This window comes from Entelurus aequoreus, linkage group LG12 (genome assembly GCF_033978785.1).
Source record: "Entelurus aequoreus isolate RoL-2023_Sb linkage group LG12, RoL_Eaeq_v1.1, whole genome shotgun sequence".
NCBI classification, from domain to species: Eukaryota; Metazoa; Chordata; class Actinopteri; order Syngnathiformes; family Syngnathidae; genus Entelurus; species Entelurus aequoreus.
Window position 1 is genome coordinate 52,769,112 of NC_084742.1, and position 26,206 is coordinate 52,795,317.

The 26,206-nt window shown below is 38.9% G+C and overlaps 2 protein-coding genes across 6 annotated transcripts in view; one reads left to right on the top strand and one right to left on the bottom strand.

Annotated features, from left to right (window-relative positions):
- nfyba (nuclear transcription factor Y, beta a) overlaps nt 1–1,873 on the bottom strand; it is a 35,582-nt gene extending 33,709 nt beyond the window's left edge. For 2 of the 5 annotated variants that reach the window (XM_062066247.1, XM_062066243.1), the window contains exon 1: nt 1,331–1,487. The gene's annotated coding sequence lies outside the window, so the exon portion shown is untranslated. Of the gene's footprint in view, nt 1–623; nt 939–1,049; nt 1,212–1,330; nt 1,488–1,719 lie in introns of those variants that run through there. The other 3 variants (XM_062066244.1, XM_062066245.1, XM_062066246.1) reach the window with 3 other exon arrangements.
- Nucleotides 1,477–26,206, top strand: part of chst11 (carbohydrate (chondroitin 4) sulfotransferase 11) — a 132,379-nt gene continuing 107,649 nt past the window's right edge. Inside the window, exons 1-2 of the mRNA XM_062066242.1 lie at nt 1,477–1,601; nt 1,827–1,885. Coding sequence (XP_061922226.1) covers nt 1,867–1,885 — 19 coding nt within the window. The 5' untranslated portion in view covers nt 1,477–1,601; nt 1,827–1,866. The remainder of the gene's footprint in view (nt 1,602–1,826; nt 1,886–26,206) is intronic.

Below are 26,206 nucleotides of genomic sequence, written 5' to 3' on the forward strand. Positions count from 1 at the left end.
TGCAGGTTAAATGTCGCATTTGTACGACAGAATTGTCGTACATTAACAAATCCACCTCCTCAATGCTGAGGCATTATAGGGCCAGGCGTGAAAATGAAGTTCCAGAGACACCCAGGATAATAACTACGAAGATAAATCGTCTAAAATTGATTACGTTGGAAAAACTTTTTTTTTTTTAATAAACATGTGTAAAAAATATATATATTCCCAGTCCACAAGCATCCTCATTCACAACACGTTCTCTTAGATTTCCATGTTATGATACATGCTCACACTATTTATTGACTATCTAAAAAAGATAAAAATATATTTTTATTTAAATGAAGATATGAAATAATCCTAAATGAAATACAATAATTTGGTTTATATTATTGTATATACAAGGTCATAAAATCAGTGTCAGTTGAGTCGGTCCATAGGTTGCCTGTAGGGATTTTTAATGTCCAGCAGATGTCAGTATTTAGTGACACAGTATCAATACAGTTTTGCAATGTGTCGAAACGCTTCATGACGCCTCATCAACCCATCACTAAAAGGCGCTATATAAATATAATTCACTCACACACTCACCACAGGCTTAAAAAACAAAGAAGAAACAAACTCCAAAAGTATCTCCGCCTCACCTGGTGTATAGTTCACCGCAAGTCACTGAATGTATACTAATTGATTGAGAAGCAATTGTAGTTTGAGTTTTTTTTTAATGACATCATTGGTTGCGGCCTCTTGAAATGACGTCACCGTGGACATTTTTGACGCATGTCAACAAAGAGTGTTCGCTCGCTTTCAGACAAAAACATTGATATTAAACGTTGAAATGCCGCCAACTGAATAAAAAAAATACATCGTTTTTTGCCGAATAACGAATTCGAAATCGTGCCGCAAAACGCCCGCCAAAACGAGGGCTCTCCGTTTAGGCTAAGAAGGCATGCTAACTAGCATGCTAGCGTGTAATAATAACAATAACAACTAAATGACAGCAGCTAGCTTGTGACAACAAAATGTTTCTTTCATTCCAGCGAGGCGACGACCAGGCCTTCGGCGCCTGTTACCTCCGGCAGGTAACCCCGCGCGGGCCCACCGCTCCCATCGCACTGACGGACACTCGGAGGAGAAAAGCGTCGGCCTGTCGTTTCTTTGTCGACCGCAGCGCGACAAGAACGTGGCCGCGGCTCAACGCCTTCTTAGCGGTCATTGAAAACGTGTCGCCCGGGGAAAGACTTCCTCCTTCAGACACACGCCAACTACGAAAGTTAATCAGACGGCGGCGGACATTTCCATTCGAGCTAACGAGCAAGCGGTTAGCAATCATTGGCCGGAGCCAGACACAGACCTGCAATGAAGCCCTGGTTGGTTGCCGTCCTCAGGCCGCGGTTTGGTTGGACAGAAAATGGCTGCGAAAGAACCAGTCCCAGCGCGGAGCCCCGGCTGCAGTACCGCCTCCGGCCACTAGAGGGGCTGCATTCAAGGACCCATCGAACGCTCTCCAATCGTCCTAATCAGCGACATGTGAGCGGGTATCTTTGAACAAAGTACAACCGCGAACATCACGACTTCAGTGCGTTACAAAAAACTACCATTCGTGTTTCGGTCTACCGGTCTTGGTACGTTGCAAAAATACCACGATAACACAAAATTGTGGGGAATTCTACATTTATAGTAGCACTAGAACGCATCTCTCAACCAAGCTGGTTTTTCTATATGCGCACTTTCCGTACTTACCTTAGCGTTTTGACTGCATACTATCTATGCTTACCGCCGTCAATCATTTATTTATTTATTTATGGAAATAACTCTAGTGTTTAGCGTTTGTTTCTTGTGTCATCCAGCAACTAAAAAGGAGGGCTCAAGAGGAGGAAGTGAATCATTATGACGGTCGTCATTTCCGGTAAGTATGCAACGACAGTAGGGCGCCTACATAGTGTACATAATATGTACTAATAAGTGTACATGTTGAAGTGTACATAGTATGTACTATATAGTGTACATGTTGAAGTGTTTGGAAGGACCGAGTGTACATACTATGTACTAAATATCAGTCATGTTGAAGTGTTCAGAAGGCTTTAGTGTAGAGTAGGGGTCACCAACGCGGTGCCCGCGGGCACCAGGTAGCCCGTAAGGACCAGATGAGTAGCCCGCTGGCCTGTTCTAAAAATAGCTCAAATAGCAGCACTTACCAGTGAGCTGCCTCTATTTTTTAAATTTTATTTATTTACTAGCAAGCTGGTCTCGCTTTGCTCGACAATTTTTAATTCTAAGAGAGACAAAACTCAAATAGAATTTGAAAATCCAAGAAAATATTTTAAAGACTTGGTCTTCACTTGTTTAAATAAATTCATACATTTTTTTACTTTGCTTCTTACAACTTTCAGAAAGACAATTTTAGAGAAAAAATACAACCTTAAACATGATTTTAGGATTTTTAAACACATATACCTTTTTACTTTTTAAATTCCTTCCTCTTCTTTCCCGAAAATTGAAATCAATGTTCAAGTACATTTATTTTTTTCATTGTAAAGAATAATAAATACATTTTAATTTAATTCTTCATTTTAGCTTTTGTTTTTTCGACGAAGAATATTTGTGAAATATTTCTTCAAACTTATTATGATTAAAATTCAAAAAAAATATTCTGGCAAATCTAAAAAATCTGTAGAATCAAATTTAAATCTTATCTCAAAGTCTTTTGAATTTATTTTAAAATTTGTGTTCTGGAAAATCTAGAAGAAATAATGATTTGTCTTTGTTAGAAATATAGCTTGGTCCATCCATCCATCCATCCATTTTCTACGCTTATTCCCTTTGGGGTCAAGGGGGCGCTGGAGCCTATCTCAGCTACAATCGGGTGGAAGGCGGGGAACACCCTGGACAAGTTGCCACCTCATCGCTTGGTCCAATTTGTTATATATTCTAACAAAGTGTAGATTGGATTTTAACCTATTTAAAACATGTCATCAAAATTCTAAAATAAATCTTAATCAGGAAAAATTACTAATGATGTTCCATAAATTCTTTTTTTAATTTTTTCAAAAAGATTTGAATTAGCTAGTTTTTCTCTTCTTTTTTTCGGTTGAATTTTGAATTTTTTTTCGTGTTTTCTCCTCTTTTAAACCGTTCAATTAAGTGTAAATATCATTAATTATTAATAATAACATAGAGTTAAAGGTAAATTGAGCAAATTGGCTATTTCTGGCAATTTATTTAAGTGTGTATCAAACTGGTAGCCCTTCGCATTAATCAGTACCCAAGAAGTAGCTCTTGGTTTCAAAAAGGTTGGTGACCCCTGGTGTAGAGAGTATGTACTAATTAGTGTACATGTTGAAGTGTTCAGAAGGACCTAGTGTACATCGTATGTAATAAATAGTATACATGTTGAAGTGTTTAGAAGGGCGTAGTGTACATAGTATGTACTAAATAGTATACATGTCAAAGTGTTCAGAAGGATTTAGTGTACATAGTATGTACTTATTAGTGTACATGTTGAAGTGTTCACAAGGACCTAGTGTACATACTAGTATGTACTAAATAGTATACATGTTGAATGACGTGTTCAGAAGGATTTAATGTACATGGTATGTATTAAATAATGTACATGTTGAAGTGTTGAGAAAGACGTAGTGTAGAGAGTATGTACTAAATAGTGTACATGTTGAAGTGTTCAGAATGACATAGTGTAAAAAGTATATACTAAGTAGTATACATGTGGAAGTGTTTAGAAGGATTTAGTGTAGAAAGTATGTACTAATTAGTGTACATGTTGAAGTGTTAATAAGGACCTAGTGTACATAGTATGTACTAAATAGTATACACGTTAAAGTGTTTAGAAGGACCTAGTGTACATAGTATGTACTAAATAGTTTACATGATTAAGTGTTCAGAAGGACCTAGTGTACATAGTATGTACTAAATAATTTACATGTTGAAGTGTTTAAAATGACCTAGTGTACATAGTATGTACTAAATAGTCTACATGTTGAAGTGTTCAGAAGGACGTAGTATCCATAGTATACTACAGTGGTTCTCAACCTTTTTTCAGTGATGTACCCCCTGTGAACATTTTTTTAATTCAAGTACCCCCTAATCAGAGCAAAGCATTTTTGGTTGAAAAAAAGGGATAAAGAAGTAAAATACAGCACTATGTCATCAGTTTCTGATTTATTAAATTGTATAACAGTGCAAAATATTGCTAATTTGTTGTGGTCTTTCTTGAACTATTTGGAAAAAAAGATATAAAAATAACTAAAAACTTGTTGAAAAATGAACAAGTGATTCAATTATAAATAAAGATTTCTACACATAGAAGTAATCATCAACTTAAAGTGCCCTCTTTGGGGATTGTAATAGAGATCCATCTGGATTCATGAACTTAATTCTAAACATTTCTTCACAAAAAAAGAAATCTTTAACATCAATATTTATGGAACATGTCCACAAAAAATCTAGCTGTCAACACTGAATATTGCATTGCAGTTCTTTTTGACAGACATTTAAAAAAAATCTCACATACCCTTTGGCATACCTTCAAGTACCCCCAGGGGTACGCGTACCCCCATTTGAGAACCACTGGTATACTAAATAGTATACATGTCAAAGTGCTCAGAAGGATTTAGTGTACAAAGTATGTACTAATTAGTGTACATGTGGAAGTGTTCAGAAGAACCTAGTGTACATAGTATGTACTAAATAGTATACATGTTGAAGTGTTTGGAAGGACGTAGTGTACATAGTATGTACTAATAAGTGTACATGTTGAAATGTTCATAACGGCGTAGTGTACATAGTATGTACTAAATAGTGTGCATGTTGAAGTGTTCAGAATGACCTAGTGTACATAATATGTACTAAATAGTATACATGTTGAAGTGTTCAGAAGGATTTAGTGTGCATAGTATGTACTAATTAGTGTACATGTTGACATGTTCAGAAGGACCTGCTCTACATCGTATGTATTAAATAGAATACATGTAGGAGTGTTTAGAAGGACATAGTGTACATAGTATGTACTAAATAGCAGAGGTGTGGACTCGAGTCACATGACTTGGACTCGAGTCAGACTCGAGTCATGAATTTGATGACTTTAGACTCGACTTGACAAAATGTAAAGAGACTTGCAACTCGACTTAGACTTTAACATCAATGACTTGTGACTTCACTTGGACTTGAGCCTTTTGACTTGACATGACTTGCTACTTTCTCCAAAACCCAAAGCTTAAAAAGTTATTTGGGAGCGCTCCGTATCTTTCATTTTGTACGTGTCTGTCTATCTGTCAGCGTGTGTGCTGCGTGTCAGCGTGTGTGCTCTCAGTACAACAGCCAATCAAATTAGATCTACGTTGTTTTCATCACACAGCATTCATCCAATCAAATTGCAGGACAACCAATGAACAAGAATTGTCAAACATCGCGGCAGAGAGAAACAATTATGCCAAAGTTGGTTTCATTCGGGTATAAAAACTACGACCTGGTCAACAAAAAACGAATTGCTGTATGCAAATCACGCAGTTGGAATATTACAGACGGAGACGCAACAACTTCCAACTTCGTTCGACATTTGAAGTTGCCCAAAGAAGGGTAAGTTTTGAATGTAAGATAACGTTTATTGGCTAAGTAACATGACTTTTATTTGCTGTGTAGTTAAATCAGTGAGGCTGTAAACTCACTGCTAACGTCATAACCATAGACATGTTTTAAGGGTACGCAGCATCGAGCGCTACTGCCTACAGGCGCAGACGAGACGCGGGGCCGCCATCTTGGAGTGGTGATCCGCTCCACTCAGTGCAATTCATTTGTCAGGAGCAATGAACTGTCAGCGCATTTAATTCATTTTACCTCACTGAATACCACTCATTTTCACGCGGTTTTTTGTCATACGTGTAGCTATGATAACGGACACATGTTTTGGCAAGTTTTATTATTCATAGTTTGCTTAACAGTAATATAATATTCTTATACGCTATAAGCGACCAGACGTCCGAGATCAAAACTGGGAATATAAACTATCCCATAAACTATTTTTAAATTGAAGAAACAATATGATTAGGTTATATATACATGCGTATATCCTACATAAACAATGTATGAATACATTAGATATCTATATATCTTAGGGACCTATAGACTGTATCTCTGTTGCTGCAGCAGCAGAGAGTTTATTCTGTCTTGACACTTTGTATTGATATTTTGTATTACATTCTTCCCTTAAATGATCATGTTTTCAGTGATTGTTATATGTATTTTTTATGTATGTCGCTTTGGATAAAAGCGTCTGCCAAATACTTAAACATATACAAACACCTGAAAGTCTTTATATCAGCTAAAACCACCAATTTGTTTCACTGGATTCAGAATAAAACCAAATTCTGTTTTACCCAACAATGTTAGTATTTGAATATTGTTACTTGAAGACTTATTCCTGGTTACAATTATACTGTTAAGAAAGTATTGTCTTATATTTTGCCTAAAATGAGAATGCATCATAATCAGTGGCGGCTGGTGAATTTTGTTTTAGGTGGGGCTGAAAGTTTGTAAACCAAACCCCTGTAGGGGCGTCATCCTCCCCCAGAAGATTTATTTGTGATTTTCACATACAAATATTGAAGATCTTTGCTCCTTCTCAACTCTGTGGTAATGTTATTTTCATAAAATACAACCAATAGTATGTTAATGTTTGTTTTTGCAAATGTGTTTATTCTGTAAAGGAATGAGTTAAATGTTTAAAATTGTTTAAACTATTAAAATTACTGTTAATAGTGCTATTATGAATTGCAATGTCAGCACTATTTTTTTTCTTGCAATTTCAAATGCACTTGTTTTAATAAATAAATACAGCGTTTTAAAAGCATACACAATCTGTGTAAAAATATTAGTCTGCGGTTAAAAGGACTTGAAAAGACTCGAAACTCAAAATGCAGGACTTGGGACTCGACTTGAGACTTTCCAGTCTTGACTTTGGACTTGACTCGGGACTTGCCTGTCTTGACTCGGGACTTGACTTGAGACTTGAGGGCAAAGACTTGAGACTTACTTGTGACTTGCAAAGCAATGACTTGGTCCCACCTCTGCTAAATAGTGTACATGTTTAAGTGTTCAAAGGGCGTAGTGTACAAAGTATGTACCAAATAGTATATATGTCTAAATGTTCAGAAGGATTTAGTGTACATAGGATGTACTAATTAGTGTACATGTTGAAGTGTTCAGAAGGGCAAGGTGTACAAAGTATGTACTAAATAGTATACATGTCAAAGTGTCAGGAGGATTTAGTGTACACAGTATATACTAATTAGTCTACATACTAAAGTGTTCAAAAGTACCTAGTGTACCAGTGACGTGCAGTCAGGGGAGGCAGGTGAGGCGGGGCCTCACGTGCCTTCATGGAAAGAAACAAAATGTAAAAAGAAAAAAAATTAATGACATTGTTATATGTATCCAGTGATTATACTATAAAGTTATTTTCCATTTAACTTCACCAGTTTTAGATAATTTTTATTCAAAATCGCAGAATTTTCACATTTGCCGTTCAAATACTGAGAAGAGATGGTGCGGTGATCAGCAGCCAGTTGCGGCACGTCACTCGGTTGAGCCTCAACATGGATTGCGCAATGGCTCGGCTAACTGCTGGACTGCTGTGCAGTGAGACCGTATTGCTATATGAATTATATTATACATTTCCATAGTTTAGTTAGCTGAGGTATATAATGTACAGTGTATTTTGTCAACAACTGTGTGTGTGTAACGTATTTCTTGTGCTGAGCAATCATAAAACTGCTGCGAAGACGCACTGGCTGAGGCTCGCAGTAATCCCGCCTCCTGGTGGTAGAGAATGCTACCCCGCCGTAGAATGCACCCCCTGACGGGAGTGTTATATCAACTAAAGCCCACACTTAAACTTTCCACGTGCAAGATTGAATCTATTGAAAAAAGTTATCTAATAAGAAGCCAAAAAGTGCAAAAACAATAATGTTCATGTTGGAGGAGTTGTGAATGACTGCTGGGCCACAACATTAGGTACACCTGCAGACTGCAGCACGGATTTCATATTTCATTCATTCACAACTCCTCCAACACGAACATTATTGTTCTTGCACTTTTGGCTTCTTATTAAATAACTTTTTTAAATAGATTCAAGGAAAGTTATGCATTAATCCAGCACAACAGCGGCGCATGGACTTCATTTATAAGTAAAGGTAAGACCATAATAACGTTTTTTTTAATTAAATGTGCTTTTTTGTGTGCTACAGTTTGTATGTGTAAAGTTAAAGTTAAGTTAAAGTACCAATGATTGTCTCACACACACACTAGGTGTAATGAAATTTGTCCTCTGCATTTGACCCATCCCCTTGATCACGCCCTGGGAGGTGAGGGGAGCAGTGGGCAGCAGCGGTGCCGCGCCCAGGAATAATTTTTGGTGATTTAACCCCCAATTCTTCATTCCGTACTCCATCCAGCTGTATAATCACTCGCCATACAGCAATAGATGACATCTGCCTATCACCTGACACCTGACATGTTAGCTACTTCTCTTTATTTATAATGTTTATAATGTCTATTTTCTATTTCCTGCTGGACCTACTCTCTATTTTATGCTGCTGCTGTCATATATACTGTATATACTGTAATATTGTACATGGTCAGTGGTTTATATTGTATATATGTTATAGACATAATATAATATATCTGTATTTAAATTATTCTGTACACATATGTATATATTCGTATATATGTTAGATTTTTTTTTTTATAGCTATATTAGTCTATTTATACCTGCATTGTCCTTTCCATCCTTACACTTTCCATCATTGTAACTGAGCTACTGTGTTGAACAATTTCCCTTGTGGATCATTAAAGTTTGTCTAAGTCTAAGTCTATTCCAACCCTTGATGCTGAGTGCCAAGCAGGGAAGAATGCTGGTATGAGCTTTTAAACATAACCCGTTAACTGCTGCCAATCAAATGGTGAATAAGATACTCTTTAGGGTTCATATGTTTGTAAATCTGACTGTGATGAAGTCAGTGCCTCACCAGCCATGAACCTCACCGCACGTCACTGTAGTGTACATAGTATGTACTAAATAGTGTACAAGTGGAAGTGTTTAGAAGGATGTAATGTACCCAGTATGTACTAAATAGTGTACATGTTGATGTTTTTAGAAGGACCTAGTATGTACTAAATAGTATACATGTTGAAGTTGTAAGAAGGGTGTAGTGTACATAGTATGTACTAAATAGTGTACATGTTGAAGTGTTCAGAAGGATTTAGTGTACATAGTATGTATTAATTAGTATACGTGTTGATGTGTTTAGAAGAACCCAGTGTACATAGTACGTACTAAATAGTATACATGTCTAAGTGTTCAGAACGATTTAATGTACATAGTATGTACTAAATACTTTACATGTTGAAGTGTTCAGAATGTTTTAGTGTACATAGTATGTACTAATTAGTGTACATGTTGACATGTTCAGAATGACCTAGTGTACATAGTATGTATTAAATAGAATACATGTAAGAGTGTTTAGAAGGACGTGGTGTACATAGTATGTACTAAATAGTATACATGTTGAAGTGTTTAGAAGGACGTAGTGTACATAGTATGTACTAAATAGTATACATGTTGAAGTGTTTAGAAGGACGTAGTGTACATAGTATGTACTAATTAGTGTACATGTTTAAGTGTTCAGAAGGGCATAGTGTACAAAGTATATACTAAATAGTATATATGTCGAAATGTTCAGAAGGATTTAGTGTACATAGTGTGTACTAATTAGTGTACATGTTGAGGTGTTCAGAAGAACCTAGTGTACATAGTATGCACTAAATAGTATACACATTGAATGAAGTGTTCAGAAGGATTTAGTGTCCATAGGATGTACTAAATAGTATACATGTTGAAGTGTACAAGATGACATGTTCAGAAGGACCTAGTGTACATTGTATGTATAAAATAGAATACATGTAAGCGTGTTTAGAAGGACGTAGTGTACATAGTATGTACTAAATAGTATACATGTTGAAGTGTATATAGAAGGACTTCTGTACATAGTATGTACTAAATAGTATACATGATGAAGTGTTTAGAAGGACGTAGTGTACATAGTATGTACTAAATAGTATACATGATGAAGTGTTTAGAAGGACGTAGTGTACATAGTATGTACTAAATAGTATACATGATGAAGTGTTTAGAAGGACATAGTGTACATAGTATGTACTAAATAGTATACATGATGAAGTGTTTAGAAGGACGTAGTGTACATAGTATGTACTAAATAGTGTACATGTGTAATTAAAAAAGAAATAAAAAGTGATGACGTTTTAAAAGCAGTTTGTTTCTGGTTTGGTCCAGGTTGTAGTAACTACATTCGGCCAGAAGATGTCGCCCTAGTAAAGTACCTAAACTATTACCAACTGTAGAATGTTTGCTTTCATTCGATATATTCGAACTCCTTTGCCTCCCATAGTATGCCCTACTATACACCAGTGGTCCCCAACGTTTTTGTAGCTGGGGACCGGTCAACGCTTCATAAATAAATACAATCTTGTGTGCTTACGGACTGTATCCCTGCAGACTGTATTGATCTATATTGATATATAATGTATATATTGTGTTTTTTATGTTGATTTATTTAAAAAAAAAAAAAAAAAAAAAAATTTTTAATTTCTTGCGCGGCCCGGTACCAATCGGTCCCCAACCACCGGGCCGCGGACCGGTACCGGGTATAGCAGTGGTTGGGGACCACTGCTATACACTTCAACCTGTATACTTTTTACTCCATAGTATGTCCACCACATAGGTGGGGACATCCCTATAATCTTATGTAGTGTAGTGTTGTGTTGTGTAGTCTAGTGTTGTGTTGTGTAGTCTTGCGGCAGTGCCAGAAATTTGAGGGTTCCAGGTTCGATCTTGCCATCCAAATCACTTCCGTTGTGTCCTTGGGCAAGACACTTCACCCTTGCCCCCAGTGCCGCTCACACTGGTGAATGACTGATAGGTGGTGGTCGGAGGGGGTGTAGGTGCAAACTGGCAGCCAAGCTTCTGTCAGTCTACCCTAGGGCAGGTGTGGCTACAAATGTAGCTTACCACCACCTAATGTGACTGTGAGCGCTTTGAGTATCTAGTTGATAGAAAAGCGCTATATAAATCTAATCCATTATTATTATTATTATTATTATTATAGGTGTAGTGTAGTCTAGTCTAGTGTAGTGTTGTGCAATGTTGTGTAGTGTAGTGTTATCTAATGTAGTGTAGTATTATGTTATGTTGTGTTGTGTTGTGTTGTGTTGTGTTGTGTTGTAGTGAGGCTCATTTTTAGAGGCTGCAGCTAAGATGCTAACAACTTTTTAGAGGCTGCAGCTAATAAGCTAACACCTTTTTAGAGGCCGCAGCTAATAAGCTAACACCTTTTTAGAGGCCGCAGCTAAGATGCTAACAACTTTTTTGGAGACCGCAGCTAATACCCTAACACCTTTTTAGAGGCCACAGCTAAGATGCTAATTCAATTTTAGAGGCCACAGCTAAGATACTAACTCCTTTTTAAAGGCTGCAGCTAAGATGCTAACACCTTTTTGGAGACCGCAGCTTAAATACTAACTCCATTTTAGAGGCCGCAGCTAATACCCTAACCCCCTTTTTAGAGGCCACAGCTAAGATGCTAATTCCATTTTAGAGGTTGTAGCTAAGATGCTAACTCCTTTTTAGAGGCCACAGCTAATTGCTAACTCCTTTTTAGAGGCTGCAGCTAAGATACTAACACCCTTGTGGAGACCGCAGCTAAGATGCTAACTCCAGTTTAGAGGCCACAGCTAAGATACTCTTTTTTTAGAGGCCACAGCTAAGATGCTAACTCCTTTTTAGAGGCTGCAGCTAAGATGCTAACAACTTTTTGGAGACCACAGCTAAGATACTAACTCCTTTTTAGAGGCTGCAGCTAAGATACTAACACCTTTTTAGAGGCCACAGCTAAGATGCTAACTCTATTTTGGAGGCGGCAGCCAAGATGCTAACTCCATTTTAGAGGCCACAGCTAAGATACTCTTTTTTTTAGAGGCCACAGCTAAGATACTAACTCCTTTTTAGAGGCTGCAGCTAAGATGCTAACACCTTTTTGGAGACCGCAGCTAAGATACTAACTCATTATTAGAGGCTGTAGCTAAGATACTAACACCTTTTTAGAGGCCACAGCTAAGATGCTAACTCCTTTTTAGAGGCTGCAGCTAAGATGCTAACAACTTTTTGGAGACCACAGCTAAGATACTAACTCCTTTTTAGAGGCTGCAGCTAAGATACTAACACCTTTTTAGAGGCCACAGCTAAGATGCTAACTCTATTTTGGAGGCGGCAGCCAAGATGCTAACTCCATTTTAGAGGCCACAGCTAAGATACTCTTTTTTTTAGAGGCCACAGCTAAGATACTAACTCCTTTTTAGAGGCTGCAGCTAAGATGCTAACACCTTTTTGGAGACCGCAGCTAAGATACTAACTCATTATTAGAGGCTGTAGCTAAGATACTAACACCTTTTTAGAGGCCACAGCTAAGATGCTAACTCCTTTTTAGAGGCTGCAGCTAAGATGCTAACAACTTTTTGGAGACCACAGCTAAGATACTAACTCCTTTTTAGAGGCTGCAGCTAAGATCCTAACTCCATTTTGGAGGCTGCAGCTAAGATGCTAACTCCATTTTAGAGGCCACAGCTAAGATACTCTTTTTTTTTTTTTTTTAGAAGCCACAGCTAAGATACTAACTCCTTTTTAGAGGCTGCAGCTAAGATGCTAACACCTTTTTGAAGACCGCAGCTAATATACTAAGTCCTTTTTAGAGGCCACAGCTAAGATGTTAACTCCTTTTTGGAGGCTGCAGCTAAGATGCTAACTGCTTTTTAGAGGCCACAGCTAAGATACTAACACCTTTTTAGAGGCCACAGCTAAGATACTAACACCTTTTTAGAGGCCACAGCTAAGATGCTAACTCCATTTTGGAGGCGCAGCTAAGATGCTAACACCTTTTTGAAGACCGCAGCTAATATACTAAGTCCTTTTTAGAGGCCACAGCTAAGATGTTAACTCCTTTTTAGAGGCTGCAGCTAAGATGCTAACTGCTTTTTAGAGGCCACAGCTAAGATGTTAACTCCATTTTAGAGGCTGCAGCTAAGATGCTAACTGTTTTTTAGAGGCCACAGCTAAGATGCTAACTGTTTTTTAGAGGCCACAGCTAAGATGCTAACTCCATTTTAGAGGTCGCAGCTAAGATACTAACTCAATTTTAGAGGCTGCAGCTAAGATACTAACTCAATTTTAGAGGCTGCAGCTAAGATACTAACTCCTTTTTAGAGGCCACAGCTAAGATGCTAACTTCTTTTTAGAGGCTGCAGCTAAGATGCTAACAACTTTTTGGAGACCGCAGCTAAGATACTAACTCCATTTTAGAGGCCACAGCTAAGATACTCTTTTTTTAGAGGCTGCCGCTAAGATGCTAACTCCTTTTTAGAGGCTGTAGCTAAGATGCTAACTCTTTTTTAGAGGCTGCAGCTAAGATGCTAACTCCTTTTTAGAGGCTGTAGCTAAGATGCTAACTCCTTTTTAGAGGCTGCAGCTAAGATGCTAACTCTTTTTTTAGAGGCTGCAGCTAAGATGCTAACTCCTTTTTAGAGGCTGTAGCTAAGATGCTAACTCCTTTTTAGAGGCTGCAGCTAAGATGCTAACTCCTTTTTGGAGACCGCAGCTAAGATGCTAATACCGTTTTTGGAGCTGCAGCTAGCAGAGTGATGAGACTAGGCTTCAGGCTTTTACGGCTTGTTTTTATTGCTTTGTTATACGAGCCCCGGGAGTTCTATAAGTGCAATTTGATGTAATTAAGTAAATGATGTAGATCAATAGTGTTTATCTATAAATGCTGCTCCTTAGTAGGTGGCCTGTTGACTTAGTCATTAGACCAGTCCTTCTCAAATAGTGGGGCGGGTGCGGTGCGATGCCTGGGGGGCTCATGCCACCTCGGGGAACATGCAATATTGCCATAGCAGAATATGATGAAGCGTATGTAGCACTTGTCACTGTAACCACGCTGGGAGGCGAGGAAAGACCGCTGTGTTGTTTCCTTTAATGTTAATAAACTTGGAATTTAATGCAGAGGTGTACTTATAACAACTTCATAGACAAATTATACTATTTATAGTCACGGTGGAGAATAGCAGGGCGCAAAATAGTTTCTTTTTCCCGGGGGTGGGGGGCATAACAGAAAATATTTGAGAAGCACTGACTTAGACCAACATTCTTTAACTGCTCTTTGCTTTTCCACTCTTGTATCCTCGGTCTGCTCTAATGTATATATTCTTATGTCCTCAGCATTTTCCACTTTTCCAGCCATCTTGAATGTATCTAGTTTATGTTATCTACGATGTATCTAATATAAATTAGTATGTTATCTATAATGTATATAGTATACATTATCTACAATGTATCTAGAATGTTATTTACAATGTAACTGGTATAAGTTATCTACAATGTATCTAGAATGTTATCTACACTGTAACTGGTATAAGTTATCTACAATGTATCTAGTATGTTATCTACAATGTATCTAGTATAAGTTATCTAAAATGTATCTAATATAAGATATCTATAATGCATTTGGTATAAGTTATCTACAATGTATCTAGTAATATAAGTAATCTACAATGTATCTAATATAAGTTATCTACCATGTATCTAGTAATATAAGTTATCTACGTTGTATGTTAGCTACAATGTAACTCGTATAAGTTAACTACAATGTATGTAGTATGTTATCTACAATGTATCTAGTATAAGTTATCTACAATGTATGTAGTATGTTATCTACAATGTATTTAGAATAAGTTATCTACAAGGTATCTAGTATGTTATCTGCAATGTATCTAGTATAAGTTATCTACAATGTATCTAGTATACGTTGACTACAATGTATCTACAAACCCCGTTTCCATATGAGTTGGGAAATTGTGTTAGATGTAAATATAAACGGAATACAATGATTTGCAAATCATTTTCAACCCATATTCAATTGAATGCACTACAAAGACAAGATAGTTGATGTTCAAACTCATAAACTTTATTTTTTTTTAAATAATTAACTTAGAATTTCATGGCTGCAACACGTGCCAAAGTAGTTGGGAAAGGGCATGTTCACCACTGTGTTACATGGCCTTTCCTTTTAACAACACTCAGTAAACGTTTGGGAACTGAGGAGACACATTTTTGAAGCTTCTCAGGTGGAATTCTTTCCCATTCTTGCTTGATGTACAGCTTAAGTTGTTCAACAGTCCGGGGGTCTCCCTTGTGCTATTTTAGGCTTCATAATGCGCCACACATTTTCAATGGGAGACAGGTCTGGACTACAGGCAGGCCAGTCTAGTACCCGCACTCTTTTACTATGAAGCCACGTTGATGTAACACGTGGCTTGGAATTGTCTTGCTGAAATAAGCAGGGGCGTCCATGGTAACGTTGCTTTGATGGCAACATATGTTGCTCCAAAACCTGTATGTACCTTTCAGCATTAATGGCGCCTTCACAGATGTGTAAGTTACCCATGATTTGGGCACTAATACACCCCCATACCATCACAGATGCTGGCTTTTACACTTTGCGCCTAGAACAATCCGGATGGTTGTTTTCCTCTTTGGTCCGGAGGACACCACGTCCACAGTTTCCAAAAACAATTTGAAACGTGGACTCGTCAGACCACAGAACACTTTTCCACTTTGTATCAGTCCATCTTAGATGAGCTCAGGCCCAGCAAAGCCGACGGCGTTTCTGGGTGTTGTTGATAAACGGTTTTCGCCTTGCATAGGAGAGTTTTAACTTGCACTTACAGATGTAGCGACCAACTGTAGTTACTGACAGTGGGTTTCTGAAGTGTTCCTGAGCCCATGTGGTGATATCCTTTACACACTGATGTCGCTTGTTGATGCAGTACAGCCTGAGGGATCGAAGGTCACGGGCTTAGCTGCTTACGTGCAGTGATTTCTCCAGATTCTCTGAACCCTTTGATGATATTACGGACCGTAGATGGTGAAATCCCTAAATTCCTTGCAATAGCTGGTTGAGAAAGGTTTTTCTTAAACTGTTCAACAATTTGCTCACACATTTGTTGACAAAGTGGTGACCCTCGCCCCATCCTTGTTTGTGAATGACTGAGCATTTCGTGGAATCTACTTTTATACCCAATCATGGCACCCACCTGTTCCCAATTTGCCTGTTCACCTGTGGGATGTTCCAAATAAGTGTTGGATGAGCATTCCTCAACTTTATCAGTATGTATTGCCACCTTTCCCAACTTCTTTGTCACGTGTTGCTGGCATCAAATTGTAAAGTTAATGATTATTTGCAAAAAAAATTTTTTTTATCAGTTTGAACATCAAATATGTTGTCTTTGTAGCATATTCAACTGAATATGGGTTAAAAATGATTTGCAAATCATTGTACTCCGTTTATATTTACATCTAACACAATTTCCCAACTCATATGGAAACAGGGTTTGTAGTATAAATGCTAAATATCCTCATAAATATATATTTTGAAATATATATATAAATATATATATACTGTGTGTATGTATATATATATCATTCATATCATAAATATCCCCATACATTGTCATAAATATTATCATATGTATCATAAATATCTTCCTCCATATCCTAAATATCCTCATACATATCATACATATTATAAATACCCTCATACATATAAAAATTTCCACATACATATACATATCATAAACATTATTATCCATCCATCCATCCACCCATCTTGTTCCGCTTATCCGAGGTCATAATTATCCTTATACATATCGTAAATGCCCTCATTTATATTATGAATATCCTCATTAATATAATAAATATTATCATACATTTCATACATATCTTCCTACATATCCTAAATATCCTCATACATATCATTCATTTAATAAATGTCCTCATACAAATAAATATTCTCATACATATCATAAATATCCTCAAACATATCGTAAATATCCTCATACATATTATAAATATCCTCCTACAAATCATAAATATCCTCATACATATTATAAATATCCTCCTAAAACTCATAAATATCCTCATACATATCATAAATATCCTCATACATATAATTCATGCCCTAAATATCCTCATACAAACAGTATCATTCATATCATAAATATTGTCATTCATATCATAAATATCCTCATACATATCATAAATATCCTCATACATACAATTCATAACCTAAATATCCTCATACATATCATTCATATCATGAATATTGTCATACATATCATAAATATCATCATACATATCACAAATATTATCATACCGAATGCAGCTGAGATAGGCTCCAGCACCCCCCGCGACCCCGAAAGGTACAGTATAGGTGTATATATATAGGTATATAAAGGTATATACAGTATAGGTATACCTGTGTGTGTGTGTGTGTGTGTATATATATATATATATATATATATATATATATATATATATATATATATATATATATATATATATATATATATTAGGGCTGCAACTAACAACTAATTTGATAATTGATTAATCTGTCGATTATTACTTCGATTAATCGATTAATAATCGGATAAAAGAGACAAACTACATTTCTATCCTTTCCAGTATTTTATTGGGGGGAAAAACAGCATACTGGCACCATACTTATTTTGATTATTGTTTCTCAGCTGTTTGTACATGTTGCAGTTTATAAATAAAGGTTTATTTAAAAAAATTAAAAAAAACATTTAAAAAAAATTAAATTGCCTCTGCGCATGCGCATAGCATAGATCCAACGAATCGATGACTAAATTAATCGCCAACTATTTTTTTAATCGATTTAATCGATTAGTTGTTGCAGCCCTAATATATATATGTATATATATATATACATATATATATACAGTCGTAGTCAAAAGTTTACATACACTTGTAAAGAACATAATGTCATGGCTTTTTTTTTGTGATAGAGTGATTGGAGCACATACTTGTTGGTCACAAAAAACCTTCATGAAGTTTGGTTCTTTTATGAATTTATTATGGGTCTACTGAAAATGTGAGCAAATATGCTGGGTCAAAAGTATACATACAGCAATGTTAATATTTGCTTACATGTCCCTTGGCAAGTTTCACTGCAATAAGGCGCTTTTGGTAGCCATCCACAAGCTTCTGGTTGAATTTTTGACCACCACTCTTGACGAAACTGGTGCAGTTCAGCTAAATGTGTTGGTTTTCTGACATGGACTTGTTTCTTCAGCATTGTCCACGCGTTTAAGTCAGGACTTTGGGAAGGCCATTCTGAAACCTTCATTCTAGCCTGATTTAGCCATTCCTTTACCACTTTTGACGTGTGTTTGGGGTCATTGTCCTGTTGGAACACCCAACCGCGCCCAAGACCCAACCTCCGGGCTGATGATTTTAGGTTGTCCTGAAGAATTTGGAGGTAATCCTCCTTTTTCATTGTCCCATTTACCCTCTGTAAAGCACCAGTTCCATTGGCAGCAAAACAGGCCCAGAGCATAATACTACCACCACCATGCTTGACGGTAGGTATGGTGTTCCTGGGATTAAAAGCCTCACCTTTTCTCCTGCAAACATATTGCTGGGTATTGTGGCCAAACAGCTCCATTTTTGTTTCTTCTGACATCACATGGACAAAGATAAGACCTTCTGGAGGAAAGTTCTGTGGTCTAGCTTTGTTAGACAACGTCATAGACTGTATTGTACAATATAGTTTACATATCAAATGTCAATTTCCATTTATTACAAGTAATAAGAAAATGTAAATGCCTGACTTACCTATCAAGGAGGAAATTAGCAAATCTTTTCCGCCTTCAATCGATCGCCTCCATCTTTCAAAGGCATCCTCGATAAAAATCCTCGTTTTGTTCCTGGCTTTGTCATGAATAAGTTGAGAATCGTAACAATGCCTTTTAGATTTACTAAGGTCTGACATGTTTAGTAACTTTACCAAAATTGGCAAAAAAAAAATGCTAAAATTGGCCGAAGCTGGATTTAAACAGGGAAACGTTATTTTTCTGTACAGCCGCTCTACATGCTGAGCCACTCCCCCAATACCAAGCTACCTGCTTAACTCAGGTAAAGGTACTTCAGTTTCCAATGGTTGCAGAAAGTGCAAAGTAATGGAATATATTAATTTACTTTGTGCCGAGTTGTATGCATACAACTCTGCACACTTAAAAATACTTGGTTACTTTTGGTAACCCAGTTTATGGGTTGTGTAGTGGATTGTCCGAAACTTAAACAGGCAACAAAAGTAGTTTAGTACAACAAATTTATTTACCCATTATCAGAAGTGCAGGTTGAATTAAGTTGGCCGTGCAGACAGACCACATGTTACTCCGGAGTAAACAAGACACACACAAGCCAAAATCACTGTCAAGTTCCGGTCTTCTGCCATTTTTTATATGTCTCTTGTGCGTCATTGTTTGTTATCTAATGCGTCACGATTGTTTTGTTTTGGTTTTGTCTGTTCCAAAACAACCTTGTATCTCTTAGTCATATTTGGAAATTCTAAACATTCTGTAGACCGTTTGGCACGACTTAATATTCACTTTTGTCCCACTGGCACAGAATAGAAGAGAAATTAAATGAGCGTACATTCTTATTAGACATGCAATATAGGTCAAAGGTCAGAAATTCTACTACATACCCGCCTTCCAGGGTCTTACGACCCTGGACCAAAACAATTTCTGATGTAGACCACTAAGTTAAATCTCTACCACAGATAGAGGCAAAAACCTCAATGTTTTTATACGAGGCAAAAATTCCGTCTATGACCCTCCTTCAGAGCGATCGCTGTTACCAGCCTGCAGTAAACCCATCTCACAGAACACAATTAGTGGCCTACCCTTTGATTTAGTAAAGGAATAACAAATACTTTGATCATGAACATCATTGAACATAAATAGATGAATGTATATAGACTTATGACTGTAAGACATTTGCAAAAATATTTTTCCCGGCATTTGCAATGAATGTAGTTACCAATATTGTTAATTATCAATTGATTTTGAACACACAACTGAATTTCGTATGAGTCCATGTTCGATTAGAGCTCGCTTTGGGGAAAACTCAGGTAGAGTTGGAGCTGTGGGGGCTTTGGGGAATGCTGGGGCAGAGTATGGGACGTGGGGCTTTGGTCCAGGCCCTCGGCTTGCTTCAGGGCCTCCTTCCACAGCTGCTGGAATCCCGACGGACACATATTGGCTGGCAACCTTAGTCGTTCTCGTCATTGCTGGCAAGGTGTAGTCTCTCCTCTCGGTTCCTTCCAGTCAGGTATCGGGTGTTGGTCCTGGATCGGCTTTGACCGTGCCCCTCTTAGCGAGTGCAAGGGAATCTGGAGTGGCTGCTTTCATCCTCAAATCTGCACAGAGGAACTGGCACACAAATTCTACATTTTGCAAACTTACCATTTTGGTCTCATGGTCTTTCCACCTTCCTAGGAAGCTGCTGGTCCTGAGAAGTGCTGATCTTGTGACTGAAAAAGATTAACCTGTTTTCTTAAGTTAGGTGCCGTTGTTTGACCTAATCTTTTTGGGGAAACCATATCGGGATATTAGATAATTCACAAAACATTTAATTACTGAATTGGCACCCTCCTTTGAGGGTGGGGTTGCTTCCGCCAACCACTGCAATTGTCAATCTAAATCATTACGTTCCTTTATCCTCGTACCGGATTGATCATATCGATTAAATAAAACCTCAACACGCTCAAACTTGACCCAATCCAAACTCACCTCCCCCCTCTGTCCCTCTCACAGGGACAGTGTTAGTCGTAGTAATAGTAATAGTAATAGTAATAGTAGTAGTAGTATTAGTAGTTTCAGAAACATCCAAGAAAAAGAAAAGGCAGCTGATAGTCAAGCACAGCAAGAACAGAGGCGGAGGACAGGTCATGTTTGAGGTCACTGTTCGCTTTTGCAATAGTACTTTGATATTTTACAACACCTAGTGAATTATTGTGGCCTCAATAATTCACTAAATAGTTGTATTTAATTTAGTCTATCTATGATGGGACAATGCACAGAAACATTAAGTTCAGAAACAGATATGTTCTGTACCAGATTATTTCTAAATAGCTACTTTCCATCTGTAGTCCCTGGCTACCTAAATTAAAGGGATACAAAAATCAAGCAATAAAATTATGACACTAATTAATCATAATAAATATATACATTCATAGTAATCAATAATTAATCAAAAAATAATCATACTGTAGCATGTAATCAGATTAAGAGAAGTCCTAAAATGCCCCTTCATGGACACATTCTTAATATACAATACAAGCACACCTTATTTACATCATCACACAAAGACAATACATGCTCTTGTTCACATCTGTCATCATTCATAACAACAACCAAGATTTTAACAGCCATACCTCACAGTTTACAACAAAAATGCTCTCATGGATAAATATAATACTCATTAAATTGATGTGTCAACATAATGCCCATCTTAGCGACCGTGTGAGCAGCCTTGATTGCTCCAAAGCCACCTTTTAACTTCAAATTTTCTATTCCTTTTGTTATAACGTGGAGAAGGCTAATTGGTCTGTACATGTTCTGGTCTTCTTTATTTCCTGCTTTATGGATTTAATCATAGTAGCAGTTTCTCGACGTGGTAGGGAAAGTGTTTTCCGTTATTGATTTATTTATCAATCGTTGTTATACGAGCAATAATACAATCCTTATGTTTTTAGGAAGATAGTGTCCAACCCATATATATATCTCTAGATCGTGAGTCTGATAATGCAGTGAAGATTTTCTTTAACTTTGTTTCATTTGTTAATTCTAAAATTAGTCCATCCTGAATAAATGACAATTATTTGCACTGATTTTGAGGGATTTTTTATTCAGGGTTTGTACAGACTGGATGAAATGTTCATTAAAATTATTACTTATGTCCAGACTGTCTGCGATAGTAGCGCCATTGATATTTAATGTTATAGTGTTGTTTCTTGTTTGCTCTCTTTCCGTAAGTTTGTATCTGGTTTTCCATAACTTTCTAATGTTCCCTTTTGCAACTTTGATTAATTCTAAGTGAAAGTCAGCCTTAGACTTCCGCATAAACATTGTAACTTTGTTCCTCCAAACTTTTAAATCATACGATCTGTATTTAGACCTGTTATAATTGCTCTTATGAGAGCTGAGTCCTCATGTCTTTATTAGAATCCAATGGTATTTTTATTTTAACACTCTTCTTTCTGGTTTTGTATTCGTGTATTTACAGATGTTCTCTTTGATTTTTGTCATCCAATTGTAATTCTAGTAGGGCTGCTTATCATTTGTATCATGTAGAAGCCGTTTATAATATCCTTAAGTTTCTTTCTACGTGTTTTATTTAACCAGTCCAGATTAACGTCCCCCATGACGTTACTTCTTTCCTACTATGCTGTTTGAGGATGTCTGAAAATGAATCAAGAAAAATGTCTTTAGCTGTGGTCGGTCGCTATACTACAATTACCTTGAAATACATTTCTGAGGAAAATGTGATTTTAAGGTAATTTTTATGAAGAGCAACCCATTTTTTGGGTTATAAGGGTAATATTTTAAACTAAATTTCTGGGTTTTTGGGTTGTTTTTCAATGAGTAACCCATTTTTGGGTAAGAGGCTTTTTTTGTAATTAAAAACTTTTTTAAGGGGATTTTATTATGGATGAATCTCATTAACATTATTTACAATCACACATCTTGTGTACATGAAATGCGTCCTTTACCTTTTAAAGAGGTACTAAATATTTGAGCATGCTATATAGGACTACTTTTACAATACACGGCAATGTTGGTTGTAATAATAATAATAATAGTAATAGTAATAATAATAATAAAGATATTAGTATTAATAATAATGATAATATATATAATAATAATAATAATGATAATGATAATGACTGCCTTTCATTGAAATAGATTTTCTGTAAAGGATGGGCAATGCTTCAAAACGTACAGTGAGCCCGTAGTTCCAGAAGAAGAAGAAGTGCGGTGGGCAGTGGCAGTAATGCCACACATATTGATGCCAGCTGCCGTAAAACTGTAAGTACAAGGTGTGGTGTTACCACTTCACCCTGTACCCAAGGATGATGTGGCCTCTGAAGCTGTGCGAAGTCACGTCATCAGCCGTAAGCCGGATGGAAGCAAAAGCCAACTCTTTCATCTGAAAATGGCTTGGCCTGCCACGGTGCTTCTCAGCTGCTGGCCTGTATGGATGGAACTCACTCCAGCTACCCCTGAAATCTATCACCCTGGGCTACAGGCAGGATAAGGCAAGGCTGGTGATGGAGCTAAGGGACTCCTCTCACAGGGCAGTGGCGGATGCAAATGCCAGAGTCGAGACTGGAAGGAAGTGGAAGGCCAAGGAGGAGGTCCAGAAGGCGATGGGGAGACTGCAACATCAAGAAGTCGTGGGCATGGTCCAGACAGGCCGGGCAGGCCTTGGATGGAGCGATCCACCCATCCTATGGTCCAAGGCAGGCAGGAAAGAGAGGAAGGACCTTGTTGTTGCTGAGGTCACCAGGATTGAGCAGGAGGAGCTCAGAGTAAGGTCTGTGGCACAGGGGCAGCAGGGGAGGTGGACAACTTGGGAGGGTGTATCGAACCGAGCAATCAGCTGGGCAGATTTCTGGAAACTGCCACAGGCTCGGTTCAGTTTCTTCATCAGGGCAACATATGACACCCTCCCGAGCCCTAAAAACCTCCACCAATGGCTTGGCAGAGAGCAATCCTGCGACCTCTGCGGGACCATCAATGCCTCACTCCAGCACGTTCTGTCAGGCTGCAAAATGGCGCTGACACAGGGTCGGCTCAGATGGCGGCACGACCAAGTGCTCAGCAAGCTGGCAGAGGTGCTGGAGAAAAGTCGGCAGGAAGCAAACAACCAGAGTCCAGCAGAAAGCCAATGCAGGATCCACTTCCTAAGGCAGGGGGAACCTGCGACACATTCCAGCAAGAGACCACCCGCCAAGCTATTAACACCAGGGGCGGCGTGGAAGATGGAAGTGGACCTGGGTAGGCAGCTCCAGTTCCCACAGGAGATATGCAGCACCACCTTAAGACCAGATGTGGTGCTGTGGTCTGCAGCTCTGAAGTCAGTAGTACTGATTGAGCTGACAGTGCCATGGGAGGAGGGACTGGAAGCTGGCTACGAGAGAAAGAAGGCAAAGTATGCAGACCTGGTCACGGAGTGCAGAGAAAGTGGATGGAGGGTGAGACTGTATCCGGTGGAGGTGGGAGCCAGAGGCTTTGTGGGCAGAACAGCACCACGCCTGCTCAAGGACCTGGGACTACGTGGAGCCACCCTGAGCAGATCCATCAAGGAGCTTTCAGAAGTAGCAGAGAAATCTAGCCACTGGCTCTGGCTCAAACGACACGACAAGTCTTGGGGAGCAACATCCAAGTAGGTTTTGCTGCAGGGGGTGTCAGGGAGACGTCCCTGTTCACTGCCCCGCCACCGGGAGATCTTCTGGGCTAAGGGGCGAAACATCAATGAGAGGTGGTGCCCAGCTGAAGACCCTGCAGCAAAACCTTTTCTGGTATGCGGTCAGGTTTAGGCCTGCCTCAGGGAAGAGGACGTCCCTGCCATGCACAGTCCACCACAGGCACCGGTGGAGGTGCGACAGGCCTAAGGCCCAGCGGCAAGACCACCTTGCTGTAATTGAAATAAAGAAGAAGAAGGAGTGCAGTGAGCGGAGTGTGGTGGGTAGAGCAGCCATGCCAGAAGAGCATCCATGCCAGAAAGTTAAAATTAAGTTAAAGTATCCATGATTGTCACACACACACTAGGTGTGGCGAAATGATTCTCTGCATTTGACCCATCACCCTTGATCACCCCCTGGGAGGTGAGAGGAGCAGTGAGCAGCAGCGGTGGCCACGCCCGGGAATCATTTTTGGTGAGTTAACCCACAATTCCAACCCTTGATGCTGAGTGCCGAGCAGGGAGGTAATGGGTCCCATTTTTATAGTCTTTGGTATGACTCGCCGGGGGTCTGAACTCACGACCTACCGATCTCAGGGCGGACACTCCAATGATTGTCACACACACACTAGGTGTGGTGAAATTTGCCCTCTGCATTTGACCCATCCCCTTGTTCACTCCCTGGAAGGTGAGGAGAGCAGTGGGCAGCAGTGGTGGCCGCCCCCGGGATTCATAAACTTGAGAGTTCCAGGTACGCTCCCCGCCTCTTGCCATCCAAATCACTGCCGATCTGTCATTGGACAAGACACTTCAGCCTTGCCCCCAGCGCCACTCACACTGGTGAATGACTGATGGGTGGTGGTCGGAGGGGCCATAGGCGCAAATTGGCAGCCACGCTTCCGTCAGTCTACCCCAGGGCAGCTGACTCTTCTCACCCTGGACACAAACTATTCTCCCTTCTCCCCTCAGGCAGGAGACTACGGTCCATCCAGACCCACACCTCCCGCCACCTGAACAGTTTTTTCCCCTCGGCCATCAGGCACATGAACAATAACAAGATCTGATAGCTCAGTTACAGCTCATGTGATTCTATTCTGTGTTGTATGTGTTTTATGTTGCACGATTGCACCAAGTAAAATTCCTAGTTTGTGAACTCGTTCTCAAACATCCATCCATCCATCCATTTTCTACCGCTCATTCCCTTCGGGGTCGCGGGGCGCTGGAGCCTATCTCAGCTACAATCGGGCGGAAGGCGGGGGTACACCCTGGACAAGTCGCCACCTCATCGCAGGGCCAACACAGATAGACAGACAACATTCACACTCACATTCACACACTAGGGCCAATTTAGTGTTGCCAATCAACCTATCTCCAGGTGCATGTCTTTGGAGGTGGGAGGAAGCCGGAGTACCCGGAGGGAACCCACACAGTCACGGGGAGGACATGCAAACTCCACACAGAAAGATCGAACTCAGGACTACTCAGGACCTTCGTATTGTGAGGCAGATGCACTAACCCCTCTTCGACCGTGTTCTCAAACAATGGCAATAAAAACTATTCTGATTCTGATTCTGATTCTGTGGCTACAAGTGTAGCTTACCACCACGTAAACTTTTTTCTGTGTCCCCTTTGTAACTTAGTTTAGCACAATTCGTTAAACAACTTTTGGTCTTTCGTGTGGTTTCGCACTTCTCTTTCATGTTTTGGTCTCAACTTCTGTTATAGCAAGCATTGGTTACGGCTTGTTGGAAAATTGCCAACCGT